General features: G+C 44.7%; 1 protein-coding gene across 4 annotated transcripts in view; it reads right to left on the reverse strand.

Moving 5' to 3' along the window:
* Positions 1–428: 428 nt before the first annotated feature.
* PDGFRA (platelet derived growth factor receptor alpha) overlaps positions 429–23,822 on the reverse strand; it is a 48,865-nt gene continuing 25,471 nt past the window's right edge. For all 4 annotated transcript variants that reach the window (XM_037034190.1, XM_037034189.1, XM_037034192.1 and 1 more), the window contains 11 exons: positions 23,216–23,320; positions 22,727–22,837; positions 22,316–22,469; positions 21,287–21,453; positions 18,336–18,451; positions 17,861–17,983; positions 16,400–16,511; positions 15,027–15,126; positions 14,788–14,893; positions 8,144–8,385; positions 429–3,304 (listed from right to left, as the gene is read on the reverse strand). In XM_037034190.1, coding sequence (XP_036890085.1) covers positions 3,157–3,304; positions 8,144–8,385; positions 14,788–14,893; positions 15,027–15,126; positions 16,400–16,511; positions 17,861–17,983; positions 18,336–18,451; positions 21,287–21,453; positions 22,316–22,469; positions 22,727–22,837; positions 23,216–23,320 — 1,484 coding nt within the window. In that variant the 3' untranslated portion in view covers positions 429–3,156. The remainder of the gene's footprint in view (positions 3,305–8,143; positions 8,386–14,787; positions 14,894–15,026; positions 15,127–16,399; positions 16,512–17,860; positions 17,984–18,335; positions 18,452–21,286; positions 21,454–22,315; positions 22,470–22,726; positions 22,838–23,215; positions 23,321–23,822) is intronic.

Raw genomic sequence — 23,822 nt, forward strand, 5'->3', positions numbered from 1 at the left:
TTTAGTACCATTTTTTTCCTGAAGCCTATGTGGTTTTTTTTGTTTGTTTGCTTATTTGTTTGTTTGTTTTCTGTGAATATTCAATATAGTTAAAAAAAAAATTTTGAGAAAACCTTAACCCAGAGTCCTGCTGGAATGTTGCTAAGAAAAAAAAATGAACAAGATTGCTTTAATTTATATGATTCAACTAGAGACAAAAATGCTGGAACCTTAGCATAACTTTAAATTATATATATCTCATTTATTGAAATATAAAGATCTTCATTTACATGTTTAAGAACAAAAACATGAACGGGGATTTGTAATACATTTTGTATCGGTAGACCCTTACGATCGAGTTAGTTCTCACACATTCACCACACCACGGTTTTGGGAACACTTACGTATTTTTCTCTTTATTATTTCTAAAATATAAATTTTGGACATTCAAAAGTGCAACAGTTAATGTGCCTGTGGGGAATATCACAGTTAAAAAAATATAAACAAAGGCAGTGATACAGCTTGTCATAAATGTTTTGGCAGTATTCTCCAAGTCTACACAGAAATATATATATACATATTGATGTATAACATCATCTTATCTTATGTCCCTCTTCACGAAAATAGGACCATTTTGTTACAGATTGGCAGACCACATTTTAAGAACATCATTGATCATTTTATAAGTCACAAATTGTGTCTCTGAGGCCAGCTTTGATTGTCTTCATAAACACAGAAAATAGGAAGAATTGGCAAATTTTCACCTGGGGACTTCGCAGGAGGCCATTCAGGAAACAAATCTATGATACACTGAAAACACTTTTTAAAAAATGCAATTACACACCAGCTCAGGTGGGACCTTCATTAGGACTGGAACCTGCCGGCCTGAGAATTTCCAGCCAGCCTGCTGATGATGGCACAGAAGACTCAAAGGAACAGCAAAATGCAAAGTACCAAAGAGAAGGCTGTACAAGGGAGAGTGAGTGATAAACAGAACACTTGAGCTGTGATTCTAGAAACACAAATGTATTTCAAGTCTAATTGGCTCAACAGAACCTAGTCAGGTGGGGCTTGTTTTTTCTTTTTTAATTGGCCAAGCTGGCTCAGTCTTCATAGTATGAAAAAGGTGGATAAGAAAGCTGGAGCTTGCACTGAGGTTACACCAGTAGGTAGTCAAGTACCTTGTTATTGCTTTTATGTCTTCCCAAGGATCACCTGCCAGGAGCACACACAGTGATTGCAGCAATCACAGCCTATGTTTCATTCATCCGGTGCCAGCGATTAAGCAGTATTGCAGAGAATGCCAATGAACCCACACCAGCCTCTCTGACAGTTTCAGTGGATGTGACAGTTTGTCCTCCCATCTGACCCCAAAATATCAGTAAAACTTTTTATTTAATTATATTTCTACCAAAACATTGACCTGGTTCTAGAGATTTGGCACACTGGATCGCACCGTTTTTGCACACGCACCTTGGGGACGGAGGGAAGAGGGAGCTCCGTTTCCCCGTGCAGTGGGAAGCAGTGTCTGTACTTTCATCTGACGCTGAGCACGTAGGTCTTCGAACACTGACAAGTTAACGTAAGGGTAGCAGTTACTAGACATGCGGCATTACATGGCACTGACGCGAAGCCAAGGAGTTAAATAGGCTTCCCGCGTAGTTGATTTCTGGCCCGGTTCCTAATTTTAAATTATTTTTTTTCCCATGGCAGTTTCCTATAACCTAAGCCGGCATTTCCCAAACCGGGCTAATCAGAAGAGCAGGGGCATTTATAAAAATAGAGGCTTCTGCTCCCCTCCCCAGACTTAGTAATTCAGAATCTCTGGAGTGGGGATTTAGCACTGGGGGTTCCAGTTGCCAGTTCCATTTGGGAACCAAAGATCCAAACAAAGGCACACACAGCCTTCACTGAGCAATGCCTTTATGGTCTCAGAGTTTCACACCATTTCTCCTTGGGCTAAGAGATGAAGATGGAGGACTCACATTGAGGACACTCTTCTGACTCTTTTAGGGTTCGTAGAATTTTTAAAAATATATATGTCAAGATCCAAAGTTACCACGGGGCATGAAAAGACCTCTGCCAGTGCGTCTTTCTGCTGATGATTCTATTTTCCACTGGTAACAACGTGAGGAGTCATCTGAGCCACAGGCTTAAGTCTTCATACTGAGAACATTTAGGATCCAGGGGTTTCACGTGTTTGTTTCGAGACCCATTACTTCCGAGGGCCGTTCATTGTTTTTCGTACAACAATCAGGGGACCTACTCCACACACAGTCAAAAAACTGACTTCCTGGAAGACTCTGCTTTTACTTTGTTCTCTACCTTCAGCTAAATTTAATCCACTAAAGCTATTACCATACTTTATAGAGACACAGATGTTATTTGATATAAATGTCAGACACTGTCAAACGTGTCACCTACTTAGTAAGGATGTTTTAAAAATTGTGCTTTCTCTGTAGGGAAAACGTGTTACATGTTACACATTTAGCATTACCGATAACAGTAGTATTATTATAAACATCGATTACAATAGGAAAATGAGTTGTCGGGCTTCTAAATGACCCAAATCTATTAAACAAGGTTGGTTAATCATTAGCTTTTACCTCTTTAACACTAAAAATAAAAAGTAAAATGCTGTAGTACCAGTACCTTTTAAGGTTCAAAAGTGGTTGTGCATGTACTTCGTAAGGAAGTTCAACAGCCGCTGACAGCAGGTTCCAAGCAGGAAGTACATGGATGGGTTGAGTGGTCGGTCTCTTCAGAGGTCCAGAGAAGATAGTTAATACAAATCTAAACACATCCTTGGTTAGAGTTATTTACATAATTACAATGCTGGAGTTTTGTTGCAACAGAAATCGTGCATGTTGGAACCGCACCAACGCCTGGAAACACAAAGCTCATCTTCCGCGGTCCACCACTTCCTTGTCCATCTACCTCCACATTCCACGTGCTGAGATGCTACTGAAGCATTGCAAGAGGCAACGCTGAAGGAGTTCACTTCAAAATGTCCCATTCACTCATACGGAGAAGGCTCCCTGACGCCCTTGGGCAGGAACTTCCCATTACACATCATCCAAGTCCTCCGTTCAAACTTTGCATTGCAATAAAGTGGTTTTTTTCTTAAAAGGATCCAAAGTGGCTCCAGGAGTGGAAGGTACCCCTCAAACCCACCAGTTAAAGGAAGCTGTCCTCCACCAGGTCTGAGGAGTCAATGCCAATGTCGTCCATCATGTCGATGTCCTCAATGGTCTCGTCCTCTCTCTTGATGAAGGTAGAGCTGCTGGAACCTGTCTCAATGGCACTCTCTTCAGAGGTCTGTGAGCTGGAGAAGGAAAGACAAGAAAGATTACAGCCAAGTACAGACCAACCTGACCACAGTGTTGTTCCTAGGGAGGCTCCTCAAAGGCAAAGGACCTCTTCCTACAAGATCCTTTGCGTCCAAAGGTGGACTACCCAGTTGGGCAAGATTCTACCACCAGGCCAGACAGTACTCATTGCCCATCACACTGCAGTGGGCCACAGGAAGACCAAGGTCCACAGGGCGTCTCCACACTTCCCCTTTCCTTTTCTTCTGCTAAATCTTTCATCCGAGTTGCTAACAAGCTACAACTACTTTTCTAACTCAGTCACGGAGCAAGAGAAAAGCAGCAATGCCTGATCAAAGGCCTGGGGAAGGAAAAGCAGAAGGAGTGAGAAATAGGGGCAAACTGCAGCTAGCCCAGGCACTTGGTCTCCCCGAAACTTCCTGAATGTCCAAACTGTGTTCTCAGGATGTCACCCCCTGCCCAGGAAGGCCCTCCTTCCCTTTCTTTTTACATCCAATCCCCCTGAGTCTTGAAGGCCCACATGAAAGCCCTTAGTAGGGTCGTGGCAGAGAGGGGACATTCTGGAGTCAGAAAGCATTAGGTCTGGGATGGTTTAATACTCTCACTGCGAGACTTCACACTAGTCACGTAACGCCCTTGTGCCCCTGCCTGTAAGATAGATGACAATAGTGCCAACAATACTTCTGTTTGTTCAGGTGACTAAATGAGGTAATAACCATAAAGCACTGAGCACAGTGCCTAGAACATAACAGGTGCTCAATAAATGTTCACTGGTATTATTGTTAGTATAGGGCCTGGATATTAGATGTTAGGAAATAGTTCATTTTCTCATGTGTGACCATGCTTTTGGAATTATATAGGAAAGTTATCTTTATTCTTAAGGAATGTATGCTGGAGTTTCAAATGATTTACTTTCAAACTATTTTACAAGGAAAAAATGTATGAGTATGTACGCATGTGAAACACACAATACCTATTATACACACAGAGTTATATAAAACCAAAGGTGGCAAAATGTTAACTACTGCTAAATCTAAGTGGGACATGTATTCTCTCCATTTTTCTGGACATTTGAAAGTTTTCACAAAAAAAGCTTTTGGAAAATAATCTTCCCTAAAATCTCCAGCCTGTAACAATTCCCTGTCTGTCCTTCCTTCTCTGAACTCAGTAATTACTGTTTCATGGCTATCCTGCCTTGTATTGCTATATCTTTATGCATATCTTTTGGCTCCAAGCAGGCCATCAGCTGCCAGGCAGGAAGGGTTTCTCCTCCTCACTGGGAGAGGGCAGCACCGGGCTGGATGCACAGCATGGAAGCCACACTGTCGGCTGGCTGGCCGGCCAGAGGCTCTGACACACACCAGCAACAAGGGCTCTCAACCCTTTCAGCCATTTCCTGCCTGTGGGGCCTCTCTCCCCTCCTGTCCACATCATTTCCAAGCTGAGAACGGAGCCTGGCCCAGTGGAAGCCTGTGGAGAACAGTCTGCTGCCATCTATCCTAAACCCCCATGGCCTGGACAGCTCTTAAAACATGTGGGGTTACTGGGCTGAAGTTTCCTTTCACAACCCCACAGGTTGGGCCCTTCCCAACGATGAGCTTTTGCCTCAGACACTAATTTGTACTCCACCTTTCAACAACACTTATAGCCTGGTGCTGGAGCCTCGCTGGGAACCCCGGACCACTTGGCTGATCTTAATAACTGTCTAGTTCTGACATCCCCTCTTCCCGGGTAGGCCACTCTGTTTCTGGGGCCTTGGCCAATGGCTAGAGGCCAGAGTCAACCCTTGGATATTAATCCCAACTCGGATGGGACCTGCATTTATGACACTTCCTTGGATGCTGTGATTTGGACTGCTGGCCCCCTCCTTGAGGGCAAGTTGGACAGCTGAGTCCTGCAGTAGAGGCAATCCCCCTGGAACTGGCCCTCCAGGCCCGGCATAGGCTTCTTGCTGACAGCCTATCTCACAGAGAGAAGGCAGGTGTGTGGCCACCGAAGCTGATTCCCACAGAAACTCAGCCCAAGATCACCCCTGCTGCTCCTCAGGCTGCAGGGTGGACCCGAGAGCTGACGGCTGTGATCTCCCCTGTTCCCAAGCCACGGTGCCCACCTCATAGCCCAGCGCTGGCTCCCAATCGTCTCTGACCCACAGCCCTGAGCTCTCTGCAGCAAGCCATTGTCCTCTACCTGCCCACTCCCTGCCCAAGACCAAGCATCCTGGGCCTGATGACTGGGCCCCTCACTCCTGCCCGCCACACCCAAAGCCCCCTAGTTCAGGGATTCTCCTTTTCTACGGGCTAATTTGTGCCCCTCCCCAAAATTCACATGCTGAATTTGAAATCTTAATATGACTATACTTGGAGATAGAACTGTTAAAGAGGCAATTAAGGCTAACTGAGGTTATAAAAGTGAGGCCTTAAGCCAACAGGACTGGTGTTCTTATAAGAGGAGGAGGAGATGCCACAGGTACTCAAACACAGAGGGTCACGTGAGGACCCAAGAAGGAGGCCATCTGCAAGCCAAGGTGAGAGGCCTCAGGAGAAACCAAACCTGCCAACACTTTGATCTCAAACTGCCAGCCTCCAGAACTGTGAAATAATAGATTTCTGATGCTGAAGCCTCCTGAAATTGTGTTCTGTGTTACGACAACCTGAGCTGGCTAAGAAATGCACCATGTCCAAATGGTGAGCAGCCTACTGAGCAGCCTACTGTCCCAGTCTTGTCCAAACTCGTGTAGTCATTTGGGACTCAGTTTCCACAAATCAAAGAGCAAATGGATCACCCTATCACACGTCCAACACAACTACTTACCAACTGGAATTGTCCTCTCTATTGAATATGTGTCAGGTTCTGCAGTCTAGCCTCCCGTGCCCCCCAAAACTCTGGGGGTACCTTTCTGATGCTATTTATCCCAAAGCGACTTTGTAGCTCTATTTAGATGCAGGATCCTTTTCAAAACTAAAACATTATTCAAAGCCCCAAACCCAGTAACCAGGCCGATGACGGACCTGCGGAACGTGCCAAGACCCACTGTTCGGCCATCCACGGACCCCGAAGTCCTACCACGGATACCCAAAACTCGAACCAACACTCTTTGCTAAAGGAACATAGACATGTTTTTAAAATTGTCCTGAGCTAAGGAGAATTAGAAAGGTAAGTCAGACAGACTACTTTGCCCCATCTCCGAATCTCATACAAACCACACATCTCCAAACAAAAACAAAAGCCGTTCTTTCCAAATCATCGGGTACATGAGACAAACAAGGGCTGTCTAGACCTTGTCCCTCAGTTGGCTGAGCCGTCACAATCATAAGCCTCCAAAATAATAACGCCTGTGCTTCCAACTAAGTAATTGTATGTAATCAACTGAATGAGGAAGAAGGAACAACGACGGCATGACGAGGGGAAAAGGAGACTCGCAGCAACTTGGACCTTGAACCAGGGGCCCCTGCCCCTTCCCCTGGCTCTGTTCAAGGGCTGGGCAAAAGGAGCGAGGAGCTGGGACACTCCCTCTGGACTGCGTCAATCAGGGGTTCTAGTCCTGGCTGTGCGCATGCAGCATCTTGGTAATAAATTAATGGGCCTAGGTAACGATCACCAATGGCTGCTAGCATCACAGACAGACAACTGGACAGCAGGGAGCTCCTGACAGAAGGACATAGCACCATCTTTGAAGCATGCTTGCCTCACAATCTAACCTGAGTTAGATCGAGTCTCACGACAAAATACCTATTTACAACAAAAATACGAGACAGGAGCACATAGTAAAATACACTGCAGAAAGCAACCAGCAGAGTTGTAAGTGTGAGAACTCTACAGGCAAATGTTCTGGTTGCTTTACAAATAACATGCAAGGGGGAAAAAAGAGGCGGGACAAATTTATAGAGATATATCAACTAAATGCTCTGTGTGACTCTTATTTGGGTCTTGAACAGAACAAACTGAATGTAACATATTTGTGAGAGGATAAAGAAATTGGAAGGCTAACTACTAGACCATAATTTATTGTCAATTTAGGGGATGAGCTAATGGTATTCTAGTTATTTTTAATGAACTCTAGTTATTTTTAAAACAGAGCCTTTATCACTTAGAGATACATACTAGAATATGTATGTCTGAAACGATACAATGGCTCAGATGTGCCTCAGAATAACCCAGAGTGGGCAGAGGAGGACGAGTAAACACAGCTACGCATGCAGACTGGCCGTGGGGCCATACACGTCGCAGGTGAGTGGTGGACACCTGTGAGCTCACTATACTGTTTCAATCGTGCATGTTAAAACTCTTTCAGAATACAAAGCTAAAAAGAAAAAACAAATCAGCTAGGCCATGCTTGGGCCCACACCCAGAGATTCTAAGATTTTGTTCTGGGTGAGGCTTGTATATCAGTATCTTTAAAATTTCCCCGGGTGATTCAAACTTGCAGCTAGGGTTATAAACCGTTACGCAGGGTCAAATAGCCCAGTCTGGCCCCTCTCTCGCCTTTCAGGATGACCAGATAAGAAAACAGCAAAAGAGGCTTATATTGTCTCAATGATCTCAGTTGCTATGTCAGTGTGATCAAATTTCCTGAGAACGTAGGTCAAAGATTCTCCACCAGGGAAGCACATCCTTCCCTCCCCTACACCTCCCCCAGCCCCAGGGGGCGCATATTAAAATCACTTGGAAAGCACTGTGAAAACTAAACAGACCCCTTGGGGATTCTACCCCTTGTTCCCCTAAAACAGATTCACCACCAGAGCCTGGTCATCCCGGCAACGGCTCCTCTCTCTGTGTCAGCAGCGCTGGGGCCTGGGTCGGGCTCTGCTGGAAGTGGAGGCCACGCCCACATCTACCTGTGTCTGTTCCTCTTGCCCAGGTCTTCCTCCTCAGGAACAGGATCGATGTCAGGCAGAGGGATGATGTAGCCGCTGTCAGCACTCAGCCTCTGCTCATCCAGGCCACCCTCCCAGTCCTTCAGCTTGTCTTCCTCATTTTTGTAGGTGACACCAATGTAGGCATTGTCAGCATCCACTCGCATGCGTGCCACAGCGGGATGGTCACTCTTCAGGAAATCCAGGTGAATCTTTTCATAACTCTGCAGACATTCATTTCCCATAGTTAATCAGGTGTTATTGATCAAACTGCATACGCATACACGCACACACACACTTTTTAACTGTTTTCAAATTATCTCACAGATGTGGGATTTATACAACTGAAGGAGAGTCAGATGTCAACTGTCCCCAGAGATATGGGACATGAAGAAAGGGCTACCACTTCCAATGACCACATCAACATTACAACTAAATTATTAACCTGGAGAATCAGCTGGGACTAAACAGAAGTCCTATGACTAAGGATATAAGGAAGCAGCCATGTAGGAGGGGCAGAGATGCAAAACAGCTGCCCCTGTTCCCACGTGTGGTAGTTAAAAATCAGAAGATACATCTCAGCTATAGAGGTCCCCCGACATGTAATTAAATGTGTTAAGGTTAAAGACAGAAAGAATCTTAAAAGCAGTAAGAGGAAGATAGTTATCTATAAGAGAACTCCATAAGACTGTCTGCTGATTTCTCCACAAAAACTCTGCAGGCCAGAAGGGATGGCACAAAATATTTCAAGTGATGAAAAGCAAGGACCTACACCAAGACTGCTCTACCTAGAAAGGCTATCATTTGAAACTGAAGGACAGATGAAGAAAGTCTCAGACAAGAAAAAATTAAAAGCTCAACACCACCAAACCAGTATTACAAGAAATGTTTTTAAGGGGAAAAAAACATAAATATCATGAATAAAATGGCAGTAACTATGTACTTATCAATAACCATTTAAATGTAAATAAACTAAATGTTCCAATCAAAAGACATAGGGTAGCTGAATAGATTAAAAAAAAAAAAACAAAAAACAAGACACCACCTGGCTCGCTGGTGTGGCTCAGTGGATTGAGTGCTGGCCTGCAAACCAAAGCATTGCCGGTTCGATTCCCAGTCAGGACACATACCTGGGTTGCAAGCCAGGTCCTAGTAGGGGCACGTGAGAGGCAACCACACATTGATGTTTTCTCCCTTTCTTTCTCCTTCCCTTCCCCTCTCTCTCTAAAAATAAATAAAGTATTTTTTTTTAAAGACCAAAAGTTCAATTTAAAAAGAAAACACATACAGGGACTTCTGGTCCAGATGGCAGTGTAGGCAGACAGGGCTTGCCCATTTCCACCACCACAGCAAATTTACAACTAAAATATAGAAAAACCATCACTCAGAACCATCAGAAACTGAGATGAATGGAAGTCTGACACTACGGAATTCAAGAAACCACATCCATCCAGACTGGTAGGAAGGACGCAGACGTGGAATGTGCTGGTCCCTCACCCACCTGTGGTAGACAAATATTCAAGGGAGATATCGGGAGCGAGGAGTCCCAGTCTCATACCAGGGCCCCCAGCCCAGGGTTTCAGTGCCAGGAAGATAAGTTCCCACAACTTCTGACTGCAAAAACCAGTGGGGATTGAGTTGGTGGAAGAAACTTCTGGAGCCCCAAGCAGTTTCTCTTAAAGAGCTCACACATGGGCTTACCTACTCGGACTCCCTCTGAGTTCCAGCATGGGGGTGGCAGGTTGAAAGGCACCAAGGCCATATAGGGAAAAAAATGAAGTGTCTGGCATCAAGGTGAACAGAGGCCATTGTCCTTTCCTAAACCCTCCCCCCAATAGAGCCGACAAGCTGATGCCATATCTGAGACTCCATCAACCTGCTAACACTGTTTAGCCTGACTTGGAGATCCCCAGAGACTCCACCCCAACCAACTTACGGGCCAAGCCATGCTGCTTTTCCATATGAATGACTCTCAAACAAGCAACAGCTGGCCTCAGTGAGCCCCAGGCCCAGCACTAGCAGCAGCCATCTCAGATTGCTTAACAGCTCAGACAGTATGGCCCTAGGCAAAACAAAGGTGGAAGCTGACCTTGGCCTGCACCATCTGGGAAACCCCATGGCCAGCAAACCCAGTGGACAGCTACAGACCATGTCAGAGCACCACCACCCTGCCCATACACAGCTGATCTTCCACAGAGGGCAGAGGTTGGTGGTCACAGACAATTCTTGCAGCTGACTGGCCTGGGCAAACCCCTCCCACTGATCTGCAAGTAGCAACAAGGCTCAGTACAAGAGGAGGGTGTACTTAGCCTACACAAATGGCACACCTTGAATAGCCAGCTTGGGTGACAGGGGAGGCTGTGCTCCTGGACCCTACAGGACACCTACTACATTAGGCCACTCTACCAAGACAGGGAGTCAGAGTAGCTCTACCTAATACATAGAACAAAATACAGGGGGTTGCCAAAATGAGGAGACAGAAAAACATGGCCCAAATGAAAGAGCAGATCAAAACTCCAGAAAAAGCACAAACAAAATGGAGCTAAGCAATCTATCAGATGCAGAGTTCAAAACAATGGTTATAAAGATGTTCAAGAAACATAGTGAGGACCTCCACAGCATAAAAAAGATCCAGTCAGAATCAAAGCATATGCTAATTAAAATAAAGAACAATTTACAAGGAAACAAGAGAGTAGAGGAAGTCGAGAATCAAAACAATGATTTGGAATATAAGGAAACAAAAAACAACCAATCAGAATAACAAGAAAAAGAATGCAAAAAAAAAAAAGATCATGTAAGCAGCCTGTGGGACAACTTCAAGCTTTCCAATATTTGCATCATAGGGGTGTCAGAAGGAGAAAAGAAAGAGCAAGAAATTGGAAATCTACTTGAAAAATCAATGAAAGAAAACTTCCCTAATTTGATGAAGGAAATAAACATTCAGGTCCAGGAAGCACAGAGAGTCCCAAACAAGATGGATACAAAGAGGCCCACATCAGGATACATTATAATTAAAATGCCAAAAGTTAAACATAGAGATCTTAAAAGCAATAAGAGAAAAGAAGTTAGTTACCCATGGGGGAGTTCCCATAAGTCTGTCAGCTGATTTCTCTAAAGAAACTTTGCAGGCCAGAAGAGATTGGCAAGAAATATTCAGTCATGAAAAGCAGGGACCTACAGCCAAGATTGCTCTACCCAGCAAAGTTATCATTTAGAATCCAAGGGCAGATAAAGAGCTTCTCAGACAAGAAAAAACTCAAGGAGTTCGTCATCACCAAACCATTATTATACAAAATGTTAAAGGAATTTATTTAAGAAAAAAGATCAAAACTGTGAACAATAAAATGACAAAAAATATATATTTATCAACAATTGAATCTAAAAAACAAACTAAGCAAACAATAAGAACAGAGACAGAATCATGGATGTGGAGCGTGTTTTGATGGTTGCCAGATGGGAGTAAGGAGTCGGGGAATGGGTAAAGAGGTGAGGGGATTAAGAAGTACAAAAAGGTACTTATAGAATAGCCATGGGGAGGTAAAGTACTGTATAGGAAATGGAGTGGCTGAAGAACTTATACACATGACCCATGGACATGAACAATGGTGGGGGGATTGCCTGAGGGAGTGAGGGGTGTTAGGTGGTGGGGGACCATGGGGGGGAATAAGACAACTGTAATAGCATAAACAATAAAATATAATCTTTAAAAAATAACAAGATATATATATATATATATGTATATATATATACACACACACACACATACATATATGCTGTCTGTAAGAGGCCCACTTCAGATCAAAAGACACACAAACTGAAAGTAAAGGGATGGAAATCAAGATTTCATGCAAATGGAAACCAAAACAAACAAACAAATAAACAAATGCTGAGGTACCAGTACTGACATCAGACAAAACAGATTTTAAAACAGAAGTTATAGTAAGAGACCAAGAAGGATATTGATAATATAAAGATCAATTAAACAAGAGGATATAAAGTTTGTAAACATTTATGCACTTAATATAGGAGTATGTAAATATATAAAGCAAATATTGATGGACATAAAGAGAGAGATTGACAGTATGGGACTTTAACACCCCATTGCTATCAATGGATAGATCTTCCAGACAGAAAATGAAGTAAATAGTGGCCTTAAATAACACATCAGACCAGATGGATTTAATTGATATTTTTAGTGCAAAGCAGCAGAATATACATACATCATTTTCAAGTGCACCGGCATAGAACCAGCATTATTTTCAATAGCCCAAATATGGAAGCAACCTAAATGCCCATCAACAGACAATTGGATAAACATGCGGTACATATATACAATGTGCTATTGCATGGCCATAAGGAAAAGAAGAAATCTTTCCATTTGTGGCAATGTGAACGAACCTAGAGGCTATTGTGCTCAGTAAAATAAGGCAGACAAATACCATATGATTCAGGGGTGTCCAACCTTTGGGCAGCTCTGGGCCACACTGGAAGAAGAGTTGTCTTGGGCAATACGTTAAACCCACCACAACACATAATCACAAAAAAATCTAATAATGTTTTAAGTAAATTTACAATTTTGTGTTGGGCCACATTCACAGCCATTCAGAGCCACGTGTGGCCACAGGTTGGACATCCCTGAATGTGCGAAACCTAAAGAACAAAGTACTGTAAGAGAACAAACAGAACAGACTCACAGATACAGAGAACAAACTGATGGTTGCCTGATTGGAGGGGGGTTCGGGGTGAAGAAAGCAAGGGGATTAAGAAGTACAAATTGGTTGTCACCAAATCAGCACAGGAATGTAAGTACAGCATGAGGGAAATAGTAATATTATAATAAATAATGATGTATGGTGCTGTGGGAACTACGCTTTGGGCGGAATCATTTCATAGATTATAACCACTATGCAGTACACCTGAAACTAATACAAAGTCATATTCATTTTATACATATACATATCACATATAAATTGTCAACTGTGGTTGAAAAAAACTTTTAAAGGGGACCACCAATGGCAGAAATCTTGTGCCATTGGGCTAGTCCCCCGCTTGGGGACTAGCATGGACTCATCTGACCTCCTCGCACAGTCTCTCCCAGGCTTGAATGGGTCCTGGTAAGAGGTGACAAGGACTTCCATAAGGAGTGCCACACCTGAAGCCTGCCTGATTCCAAAACACTGAAGAAATTTAACTTATAACTGACAATCTTTGATCTAAAGAGACTGTACTTTCAACACTAATTCCAGTCTCGTTCCATGAAACCACATTCGCCAACCAGGGCGTCTTTGAGGGACCTACAGTGAATTTCCTTCTGCTTCCCCACTGCCTCACTTAGGGCCCTTGTCATGGGCAGCAAGATAGTGAATAGACAAAAGTATCTCACTTCCAGTCCAGCACTGCTCCTCCTCAAGAAGAAGGAAGAGAAGCAACAAGTATGAAAAGCCTACAGGGCGACTCTAACTTGAATCTAAGAAATTGATTTTATTATACAAGTGTATCTGGGTTTCTTTCTCAGCATCTCAGCAGAAAGTTTTTTCATTCGTTAACATATCCTGCTTGGTTCCATGAAATTACATTTGTTCCTTTGAACAGTGCTTCCTATTCCACAAAAAACCAGCTGGAGCCACAGATAACAGCTGAGGTTGCTCCTTCCAGTCGGCTGGCAAAAGCCAATTCTGCATGGATTCAAGTGCATTCGAATTTGTGGTGTTACGGCTGTGGATGCCCTGAGACTTCTAACTGCACAGTAGCTGCAGATACGCAAACATCTGGAAAATAAAGTGCTTACAGGTGTTGCACCCTGAAGATGAAAGAGGAGCCCTGTTGGAAGAGGTTTTCACTTGCCACTGCCACCAGGGCCCTGGAGAGCCCTCACAAAACCTCAGCCGCTGGGTCACACCATCTTTTCCCTTGTCTGAAAACGTTCCTTTAAAACAGTGTTGAACGGTGCTGCCCACTCGCATAACCACCAGCTATCATCTCCTCCCTTTGCGCATTCCTTTCCACTCATCTTAAGAGGCCCAGACAAACCTTTCATTTTTTAAATACTTTTTAATTATAGTTGACATACACTCTGACATACACTATGACATAGTGCATGCATGACATACACTATGTGTGCATGATAGTGTATGTCATATATGCAGGTGTGCATCACATGTATGTATGGTGGTGTGTGGTCGTGTGTGTCATACAAGTGTATATGCATTACATACATATGACATGTGCTTGATGTATTAGTTTCAGGTGTACAACATGCTGATTAGACATTTATATAATTTATAAAATGATCATCTGATAAATCTAGTACCCATCTGACACCATACAAAGTTATTACAATATTATCAATTACATTCCCTATGCTATTCCCCATTCCCTTACATCCCTGTGACTGTTCTTATATCTGTCAATTTGCACATCTTAATCCCCTTCCCTTGGTACCCAGCCCCACAAACCTTCTCCCATCTAGCAAACATCAAAATGTTCTCTGTACCTATGAGTTTGCTTCTGTTTTGTTTATTTTAGACTCCACACATAAGTGAAATCATATGGTATTTGTCTTTCTCTGCCTTATTTCATTTAAAATAATACACTCTGGGTCCATCCATGTCGTCCCACAGACAAACCTTTTTATATTGTCCAGGCAGCAGGTTCTCCACAATCTCTCTCAGGTGGTAAAAGGAGGGTCTCTTCTCAGGCTCACTGTTCCAGCACTTGACCATGATCTCGTAGCTGGAGAAGCACAGAACTCAGAGTGAGCCTTGGGAGGAGTGGATGGTACCACCCCACAGTCCCTCCTGCCCCCACCTGCCCCACAGACCCACTGGGCAGGAACACAGGGCCCACAGGATGGGGAAGGGCTCACATTTCACTGGTGGCGTGGTCAGGCTTGGCCATCCGGTACCCACTCTTGATCTTATTGTAGAAAGTAGAATCCACCATCATGCCGGGGTAGGGTGTGCCCCCTGAAAGCCAAAGAAGAAAGCAACCAGGATTAACAAATGCCTGGTACATTTTTTAAACACTTGGGGTGATACAGCACATTTAGAAAACATTTGGGGATCCCCACTGTGAAGTACTGGTTCTCTCAAGGAAAGAAGTATTATCTCCCCACCAAAACCTTACATTTTATCAGGACTTCTAGGTTGGTCAAGTCTGAACCCCCTGGGCAAAAATCCGGTATCTCTAGAAAGAGCTCAAAAGTGCTTTTCGATGTTCCTGACAACTGGAGCTACACATACAAAGCAAAATAGATTTTGAAATAGAAATAGAAAAGAAATTTTGAATCACTAAGGTCACAAAAACTCATTTTCACCTGAAATTAAAGCAAAAGTCAACGTTGGGGCTTGAAATATTGAAACAATTCTCTGCTTTTCATGAACCGTCTCGCACTGGGATGATCCACAGTGACGCCCAAGGAGGGAGAACTGAGAACAAGGACGCCAGGCAGGGAGAAGACTCCCTCCACTGCCTTATCAGAGTAAACGTAAATTCACATGGCCAAGGCCAGGGCGAGCTTAGTTTCCTCTGTAAAGCCTTCCACAGCCACTTTAGGGCTCCTTTTTCCTTTATCTGCACTTTCATCAGGATATTTAATCAGGACCAAACAGTTTATCACTAAGTGTGTGAGTCTCATCTCCTGGGATGGACCATCTGGCGGTCAGGCTCGTGAATCAGCCCCCACTGCAGAGCAGGGGGCCCCTGTGCTGTTCAGCAGCTGGTGACTGACTAACTAAACAAATGAATGAATGAATGACTAGGAGGTGTCACTCCTCCTGAATGACCACCAGGAAGGGGAGCCACACCCTTTTCCTTGCCACACGACCTTTCACCTGAGCATCTACCACCATGATGTGAGGGAGAGCAACTCTCTACCGGTGAACCCACTTAACCCAAAGTCTGAGGTGAAAAAGCAGCTGGTGAGTGGGTATCGTCAGGAGCACTCCCACTGGGAGAAAGTCACTCTGGTGTGGCCCAAAGAAGAGGAAGGGCAAAGGCCAGGAATGAGGGCAAAGGTCAGGGGTGAGGGCACAGCTGCCCAAGACCCCCGCCTCATCCTGCACAGGCACACACCGGACATCACACGGGCACAAAGTGTGCTAAAAATCGGCCACAGTGCACTTGACTCACACCGGGTATCTCAACCCTGATGACCTCCTGGAGCATGGAAACACACAGTGTTGCCCTTCCGATGTTGTTCCAGAACCATGCAAATGAGCCAAGCAGCCAAGTACGTACCAAGGGAAAAGATCTCCCAGAGCAGGATGCCGTAAGACCAGACGTCACTCAGTGTGGTGTAGAGGTTGTCGAAGATGCTCTCAGGAGCCATCCACTTCACGGGGAGGAAGGTCTACAGGGAAGAGGGATGGAAGTTAAACCCAGGGGCTGCACTGATGATCCACAGCAGCAGAAATAGGAAGAAGTTCTCTCCCCACCAGGCTGAGAATAACTCGGACTAACAATGTTGGCCCACACGAGTGCCTTCTGTGTGCTGTTCACTGCTGTTCACCCAGTGGGCACTCAATAAGTATCTGATGAATGCTGGATGGCCAGTGTTCCCTCTGATGTTCTTCCAAGGAATAGCATCCAAACATACATAATCTTGAATTTTTACCCCAAAGTGTTGAGTCCTGACTGGACCTGTGCCCTAGTGTAAAGCGTTCTTAGGAACAAAATTAAGAGCAGATCCAGGGATCTGAGAGCCAATTACATTTTGAACTGAAGAAACGCTGTGAAGAGTGTGACAGAACGATCATTTCACAGCCTCCTTTTGCGAGGCTGTCCAACCTTCTGTGGAAACACTAACCTGGGCAGACACTTCAAACAACCATGTCGGCATCCTCCAACCTTCTAAAACTGCTGGGCAGATTATAGAGATCCATAACCTGTTTGAACAGACCTGGACTCCACCAAAGCCCACTTTTTCCCAAGAGGCCTAAAGCTACAGGTCATGGCCACAGAGCCCATGAAACACACAGAGCGTGGGCATAGCCCAGTGTCCGTCTGCAGGTGGCTACGGCAGCCCCGTGGGCCGCCTCACGGTCTGTGTGGTGGGGCATCTGGACTTGTACCTACAGGTGGCAGACGTATTCCCAGCTACTCCATCTGCTTAGATGTCAAAGGGGTGGGCAGAAAAGTTAAAGTGTAAGATAGAATGACTATCTTTAAGAAAATTATGCTTCTAAGATATATGAGTTCAAATGGTTTTCCAATTTTAGGGGTAGAGATGCCATTTGAAAACTTGTTAGAAGTTAGAGATGCTCTCCCTGCAAATGCATGCACATACACCCTTGTGCACAATTCACACATTAATGGCTAATGCTGACTGGGGGCTGTCTGTGCCAAGCACTGTCCTAAGCATTTTACATGGATTCACTGATTTAATAATCCCTCACAGCAACTCAGGAGGGAGGTATCCCTGTTGCTTCCTTGCTACAGATAGGGAAATTGTGGTACAGAGTGGTCAAGTAACTTGCCTCAACTGCCACACTAGTAAGTCCTGGAGCTCAGGCTCCCAGCTGGGCAGTCTGCTGCAGAGCCTGTGCTTTCCACACTGACCCCGGAGCCCACCCACCCATGGGTCTTGTGGACTCCATGCTGAAATGATGGGCACCCCAATGGCTGCAAACAACACCTGATTTCAGAGGGTTGAGTGAGGGAGGTAAGCATGCCAAATGGGGGGAGGGGGGAACCACTTACGCTGCCTTTCGATACATAGTTCGAATCATGCATGATGTCCCTGGCTAGGCCAAAGTCACAGATCTTTACGATTTTCCCTTGTGCCAGGAGGACGTTGCGAGCGGCCAGGTCCCGGTGGACACACTGCGAGAAAAGAGAAGAAATGGCGTCAGTGTTGATTTACCCACCGCTAGGCGGCATCACCCCTGCAAGACTGGTCATGCCATGGTGGCACGTGGAGCTGCCTGGCACACCTCGGAGAGGCTCATCTGGCAGAAAGAGCTCACTTCCCAGGTTCTCATTCCAACTTCTCCCAAGAGCAAAAAGGTTCTGGAGAGGAGTAGACACTGATGGTGTCAGACTCCCCACTCTGCTCTGGGAAGAGGAGGAGAGGGGCAGCCATTGCTCCAGGTCTCTCCAAGAGCTACTTTCCACGCTCACCTCACTCAGACCTGCAACCTGAGTCTAAAAACATCTGTTCCATGGACGCACTTACATTTTTTGAAGCCAAAAACTCCATTCCTCGGGCAACTTGGTAGGTGAAGCTCAACAAATCCAACAAAGTAAGGCCCTCCGAGCTATCATCCGAAAGGAGGTTTTTGACTTCTGACTCTGCAGAAAAACCAGTAAGATGTCAGTGCTGTCACAGGGCAGGAGGCCTCAGCCCCAACCCCTGTGCTGTCCAGCAGGGGGCGCTGCTCGTCAGATGGCTGAAGAACATCTAAAGTGACTTCTTTAATTTTTCTGTTTTTTTTAAATTTCTTCAATTACAGTTGCAGCCCAACACAAAATTGTAAACTTGCTTAAAACATTTTGAGATTTTTTCATGATTACATGTCACAATGTATTTTATGTGTAGCCCCAGACAGCCTCTTCTTCCAGTGTGGCCCAGAGATGTGAAAAGGTTGGAAACCCTCAGGCAATCATATACTTTACAAAGTATTCTCTCCGATATTTCCAGTGCCCAACTGGCTCCATACATAGTTATCACATTGTTGACTATATGTCCTATGCTGTACTTTACATCCCCATAAAAATTATTTTTTTACTTTCATTTTTATTTTTTATAGAGGGGAAGGGAGGGAGAAAGAGAAATATTGATGTGAGAGAGAAACATCGACAGATGCCTCTTACACACACCTGGACTAGGGACCCAGACTGCAGGCATGTGCCCCGACTGGGAATCGAACCAGTGACCTTTTGTTTTGTGGGATGATGCCCAACCAACTGTGCCACAACAGTCAGAGTCCCATAAAGTGATTTTCTTATTATAGAGTTTCCACACCTCACAGGTGGGTATCTAAACTATGCAAACTCTAGACAAAAAGCCTTGGAATTTAAGTAATGAGCTCCTCAGATAGAAGGAAACATCTGGCCCTGGCTGTTATTAAACACGTGGCTCCATGGAAAACTGGCCTGAGAGCCAAAGGGTCGCTGGTTGGATTCCCAGTCAGGGCACATGCCTGGGTTGCAGGCCAGGTTCCCAGTGGGGGTACTCAAGAGGCAGCCACACATTGATGTTTCTCTCCCTGTCTCCCTCCCTTTCGCTCTCTCTAAAAAATAAAGTTTTAAAAAGAAATATGTATCTGATGTATATATCTATGAGAACCAACCTAATAGATTCTCACACATTTTGTTGTTTGCCTCCAAAGTTTCTTTTTTCAACCTTAGCACATCAGCTCAAGCACCATTAAAACACATAAAAACTAAAATCTTCCGTGATGAATATGCATGAGGGCCTTTTGAAAAAGCATCTTCTAGGAATTGCTCCTTCTTTTTTTTTTTTTTTCTTTTTAAAGCCACCTTCATAGTACTTGGCTCATTTGGTGAATGAAATCAACCACCAGTCAGACCAGAGGTAGCAAGCTTAAAGATGGGTGCCAACAACTCTGCGTTTAGTTCCCTTTATGACTTGTCTACTTTCCTGGTTTGTCCCAGCTGGAAGGGTCCCAGGGTTTTCGAGGAAGGAGGCAATCTAGGCCAACAGTTCTCAGTTCTTTTTGAAAATTTTCAGGCAAGTGCAGAGTAGCTGCAGCCATTCACATTTTTCCAGCCAGCTAGAGGCAGGCCAGGAAGCGGCGGTCTGCCTGCCAACAGGGCCTGGGCCGAGCATGAATCAGGTTCCCCTGACATCTGGAGCCAGGTCCAGCCTGGGAAGCAATGTAAACTATTTTTAACAATACAGGAGTGGAGAGGAAGCACTGATTCCGACAGCCCTCACTGGCTCATCTTTAAAAAGGGCTTGGAAGTTTACCCATTTGGCAATGGGGAATGAATGGAACTTGGAACTGCAGCAATGGAAAATATTATTGTGTACTGAGTGAGCTTTGCAAAATGAGCACATTCTTTTTTTTTTAAATCCTCACCCAAAAATAAATTTTTTTTTTAAATTGATTTCAGAAAGGAAGGGAGAGAGAGAAGGAGAGAGGGAGGAAAGGGGAGAGAGAAAAACATGGATGTGAGAAACATCCATCAATTGCCTCCTGTATGCATCCCAACCAGGGATCGAACCTGCAACCTAGGTACATGCCCTGACCAGGGACTGAGCCCACAACTGTTTCGTATATGGTATGACACTCCAAACAACTGAGCCACCTGGCCAGCGATACAGATTCTTTTTGTAAGAGATTGTACCTTCCACTTAAGAACCCTGAAAGCATTCAGAGCACATTAGTAATTTGCAAAGCAATTCCCATAGCAGCTAAATTTTTTTTGTCATTGACCAATGTGGGGGGCTCAGAGCCAATAACGAAAGATCATAGGACAAGCTGACATTGGTCCCATCTAGTAGCCTCCTCTGCCTGGCAAGCCTGCGATCAGACTAGGACTGTGGAGAGACCACCCCCCAGCAGATGTGGGGTGGTCCATCTGGTACGGGCATCGGCTGGGCTCCCTAGAGTTTATAAATCAACTCAACCCTGCCACGTGCCCATCTGCTTCGAAACAGACAGGTCTCCCTCCAAACAACACCCTTGTCAGAAAAAATAACCTCAAACGGTCCACTTTCCACTTTCTATCACAAATTGGATATTAGCAAAAGCTAAAGCAAGGGCCATTGAACTCAAAGATATCAGAGATTTACATAATTAAATTTTACAATGTAAGATTGCTGACTTTTAATTTGGCCAAGTTAGGGCATTGGGGGCTGGGGGGGGGGATCATCAATACTACCTTCCCTTAAGAAAAAAAAGACATGTCATAAAAAGATCATTATATTAGAATAAACAATTCTTTAAAACAATTATATTTAAAGTCTGAAAAATTCATTACATCAGGTCTGTCTTTATTGTTTTTCGTCTTCTCAAGGTCACTGGTAGGTTGTACAGGGACTATGAGGCCTGGCAGTTCTACTTAGCAGGTGTGCTCACCTTCTTCTGGGTATTCTGAGTATCACATTAAACCTCTGGGAGAGCACAACACCCAAAGAGCCAACATACACACTGTTACCTAACATAGACTTCTTCTTATACGAGGCTGGGCGGTCATACAGCGATCTCTGGATGTCCGAATACTTAGAAACCTCTTTCCTTTCCAGCATGGGGACATACTGGGTGGTGTCAGCTTGCTTCATGTCCATGTAGTCGCCGTTGTTTTCAAAAGATAAAACAACATAACTGTAAAAACAGAAAAAGAAACCTTATCCAGGTGCCCCTTAGAGTGATCATACAGCGTTCAGTAAATGATGACCAGGTACCTACAGTCTGCAAGACAGCGTGGTGGGCACGGGGGTGGCAGGGCTGAGTAAAAGTAAGACCCATCTGCAGGCTCCACATGGGGTGGTCTATTTGGGGAGGTGAGCCTTAATCAGTAATCAGACAAATGCACCAATTAACTCAACTCAGGTGTGGCTGGACTGTTATTCAGTTCACAAGCCACAAACCTCTGCCATGTGACATGTGGCTTGGCAGACAATTCCTGCTGCTCAGTAAATTTAGCACCAATTTGGTGTCCATCGAGTAACTTAGTATAAAGTGAACTCACTGTACTTCCTGATGTTACAGAACATCAGATCTACAGAGACTGTTACAGCCATTTGTGGGTTTCTGCCCTGGGGATTACTATCATTGGTTTGATCTATGGACCCAGGTTCAGCAAGGACCAGTATCTCAAGCTTTGGGACCCTCAGGCAGTTTCTCTGAAAACATAAGCACTGAGGCATCCCTGACCAGTGCCGCATTTTTGATAGGTGTTTGGACCACATACAAACAGGAAAACGGCTCCCAGAACAATTCCAACTCTGGCTTTCACTCCAACCTATCAGCAAGGCTCCGTCTACAACAGCCTGCTCTCAAACACCGGCAGACACCATGTACTCATCGGCACCGTGTCATGGGACGGTGGGGCAGGGTAGTTGGACTCTGAGTCTCGCTGCCTCCTGGCACAGAATCTACAGACACGGATTCTACCCGGACATGGGTTTTCTCCGCGGTGAGACTTGCAAAACAATGATTCACAGCAACGTCTCTCTGAACCCACCTTCGAGTGCTTTCATCAGCAGGGTTCAATCCAAAGATGTCCAGCTCTTTCTTTGGCTTCTCTGGGTGGTGGCTCAGGAAGCTGTCCCTGTTCTTATGCAAATAGTTGACCAAATCTCCATAGAAGCAGTACTCAGTAATGATGTAAATGGGGCCTGTGGGGACCACAATTGGTTAAGAGATGGTTTTGAATGTGAACAGATAAGCCAGGAATTGCTGTGTTTGCACTAGTAAGAGATGCTGCTCAAACACAATGAGCTTTCCTCAATTCAGTGGAATCCAGTCGACTCCATTCAAGGGATTTATTCGCTGGCATGTTTGGAGGTACAAAGTGGGGATTTAAAAAGCTGGGTTTGACAGTTTGTACAACCACCAGAGTTCTATGAACTCCCTCCCAGGTCAGTAGGCCTACCTGACTTGGTACAGGCTCCCAGCAAGTTTACAATATTTAAATGTGGCCCGAGGTGGGTCATTATCTTCAGTTCAGACATGAGAGCTTGTTTTTCACTGGATCTGGCTGTGGCTGTTGAAGAAATAAATTACATATCAGTTCTGAGCAACCTACTGCCCTGAAAAAGCCAAAAACATGGCTCATCCTGTGACTGGATATTCTTTTATTTCCCAAGAGTTTAAAAGAGAGAGACAGTGACTCTGGTCAACACTCTAGTAACTGATCCCGAGCCTTCAGGGTAAAAAGAGAAGTCATTAAAAATAACAACTCTTGATTTTCCAACATACGGGCAACAGAAGCAATCTAAATAAATCTAACTGACAGGTGTCCAAATAGAGTCAGAAGAATCAAGAGCTATCCTAAATTTGGCATTTACTGGCTTTGTGAGTTTGAGCAATTCATTTAATATCTCCATGTTCAAAAAAAAAATCTTCAGGAAGGAACACTTACGTTTAAGCATCTTCACTGCTACTTTCATGACAGGTTGGGACCGGCTTAATCCATAGGCAGTGCCTTCAACCACTTTCCCAAATGCACCAGATCCCAGTATACGGCCTGTGGGCAGCCAAAACACAGCACACACACACGTCAGGTGTCTCACCAGCTTTTTTTAAAAATTTATTTTTAGAGAGAAGGGAAGGGAGGGGGAAAGAGAAGGAAAGAAGCATCCATGTGCCAGAGAAACAATGGACCAGTTGCCTCTGACAGGCCCCCAACTGACCCACAACCCAGGCATGTGCCCTGACCAGAATTAAACTGGTGACCCTTCGCTTTGCGGGAGGACACCGAGCCCACTGAGCCATGCCAGCCAGGGCTCATCAGCTTTATTTACCACAGCCTGTGCTTGTGAGTGCACAGCTGGGTGGTGTTTTTCCTCCACAGAGGAAGCATAATGATTCCTCCAAGTCATCGTGTCAAAGCCAGAATTGAGCCCACAGGGAAGGAAATTAGTATAATTGCTTTTGTCAAATAACATTTGCAAGGAAAAGGATAACACAGGCAGGAAAAAGGAGGGCACAGCCCTCCCTGGTGGGAGCACACTGTCTACCAGCTCATG

This window comes from Sturnira hondurensis, unplaced genomic scaffold (genome assembly GCF_014824575.4).
Source record: "Sturnira hondurensis isolate 20B ecotype Veracruz unplaced genomic scaffold, ASM1482457v3 Scaffold0022017, whole genome shotgun sequence".
NCBI lineage: Eukaryota > Metazoa > Chordata > Mammalia > Chiroptera > Phyllostomidae > Sturnira > Sturnira hondurensis.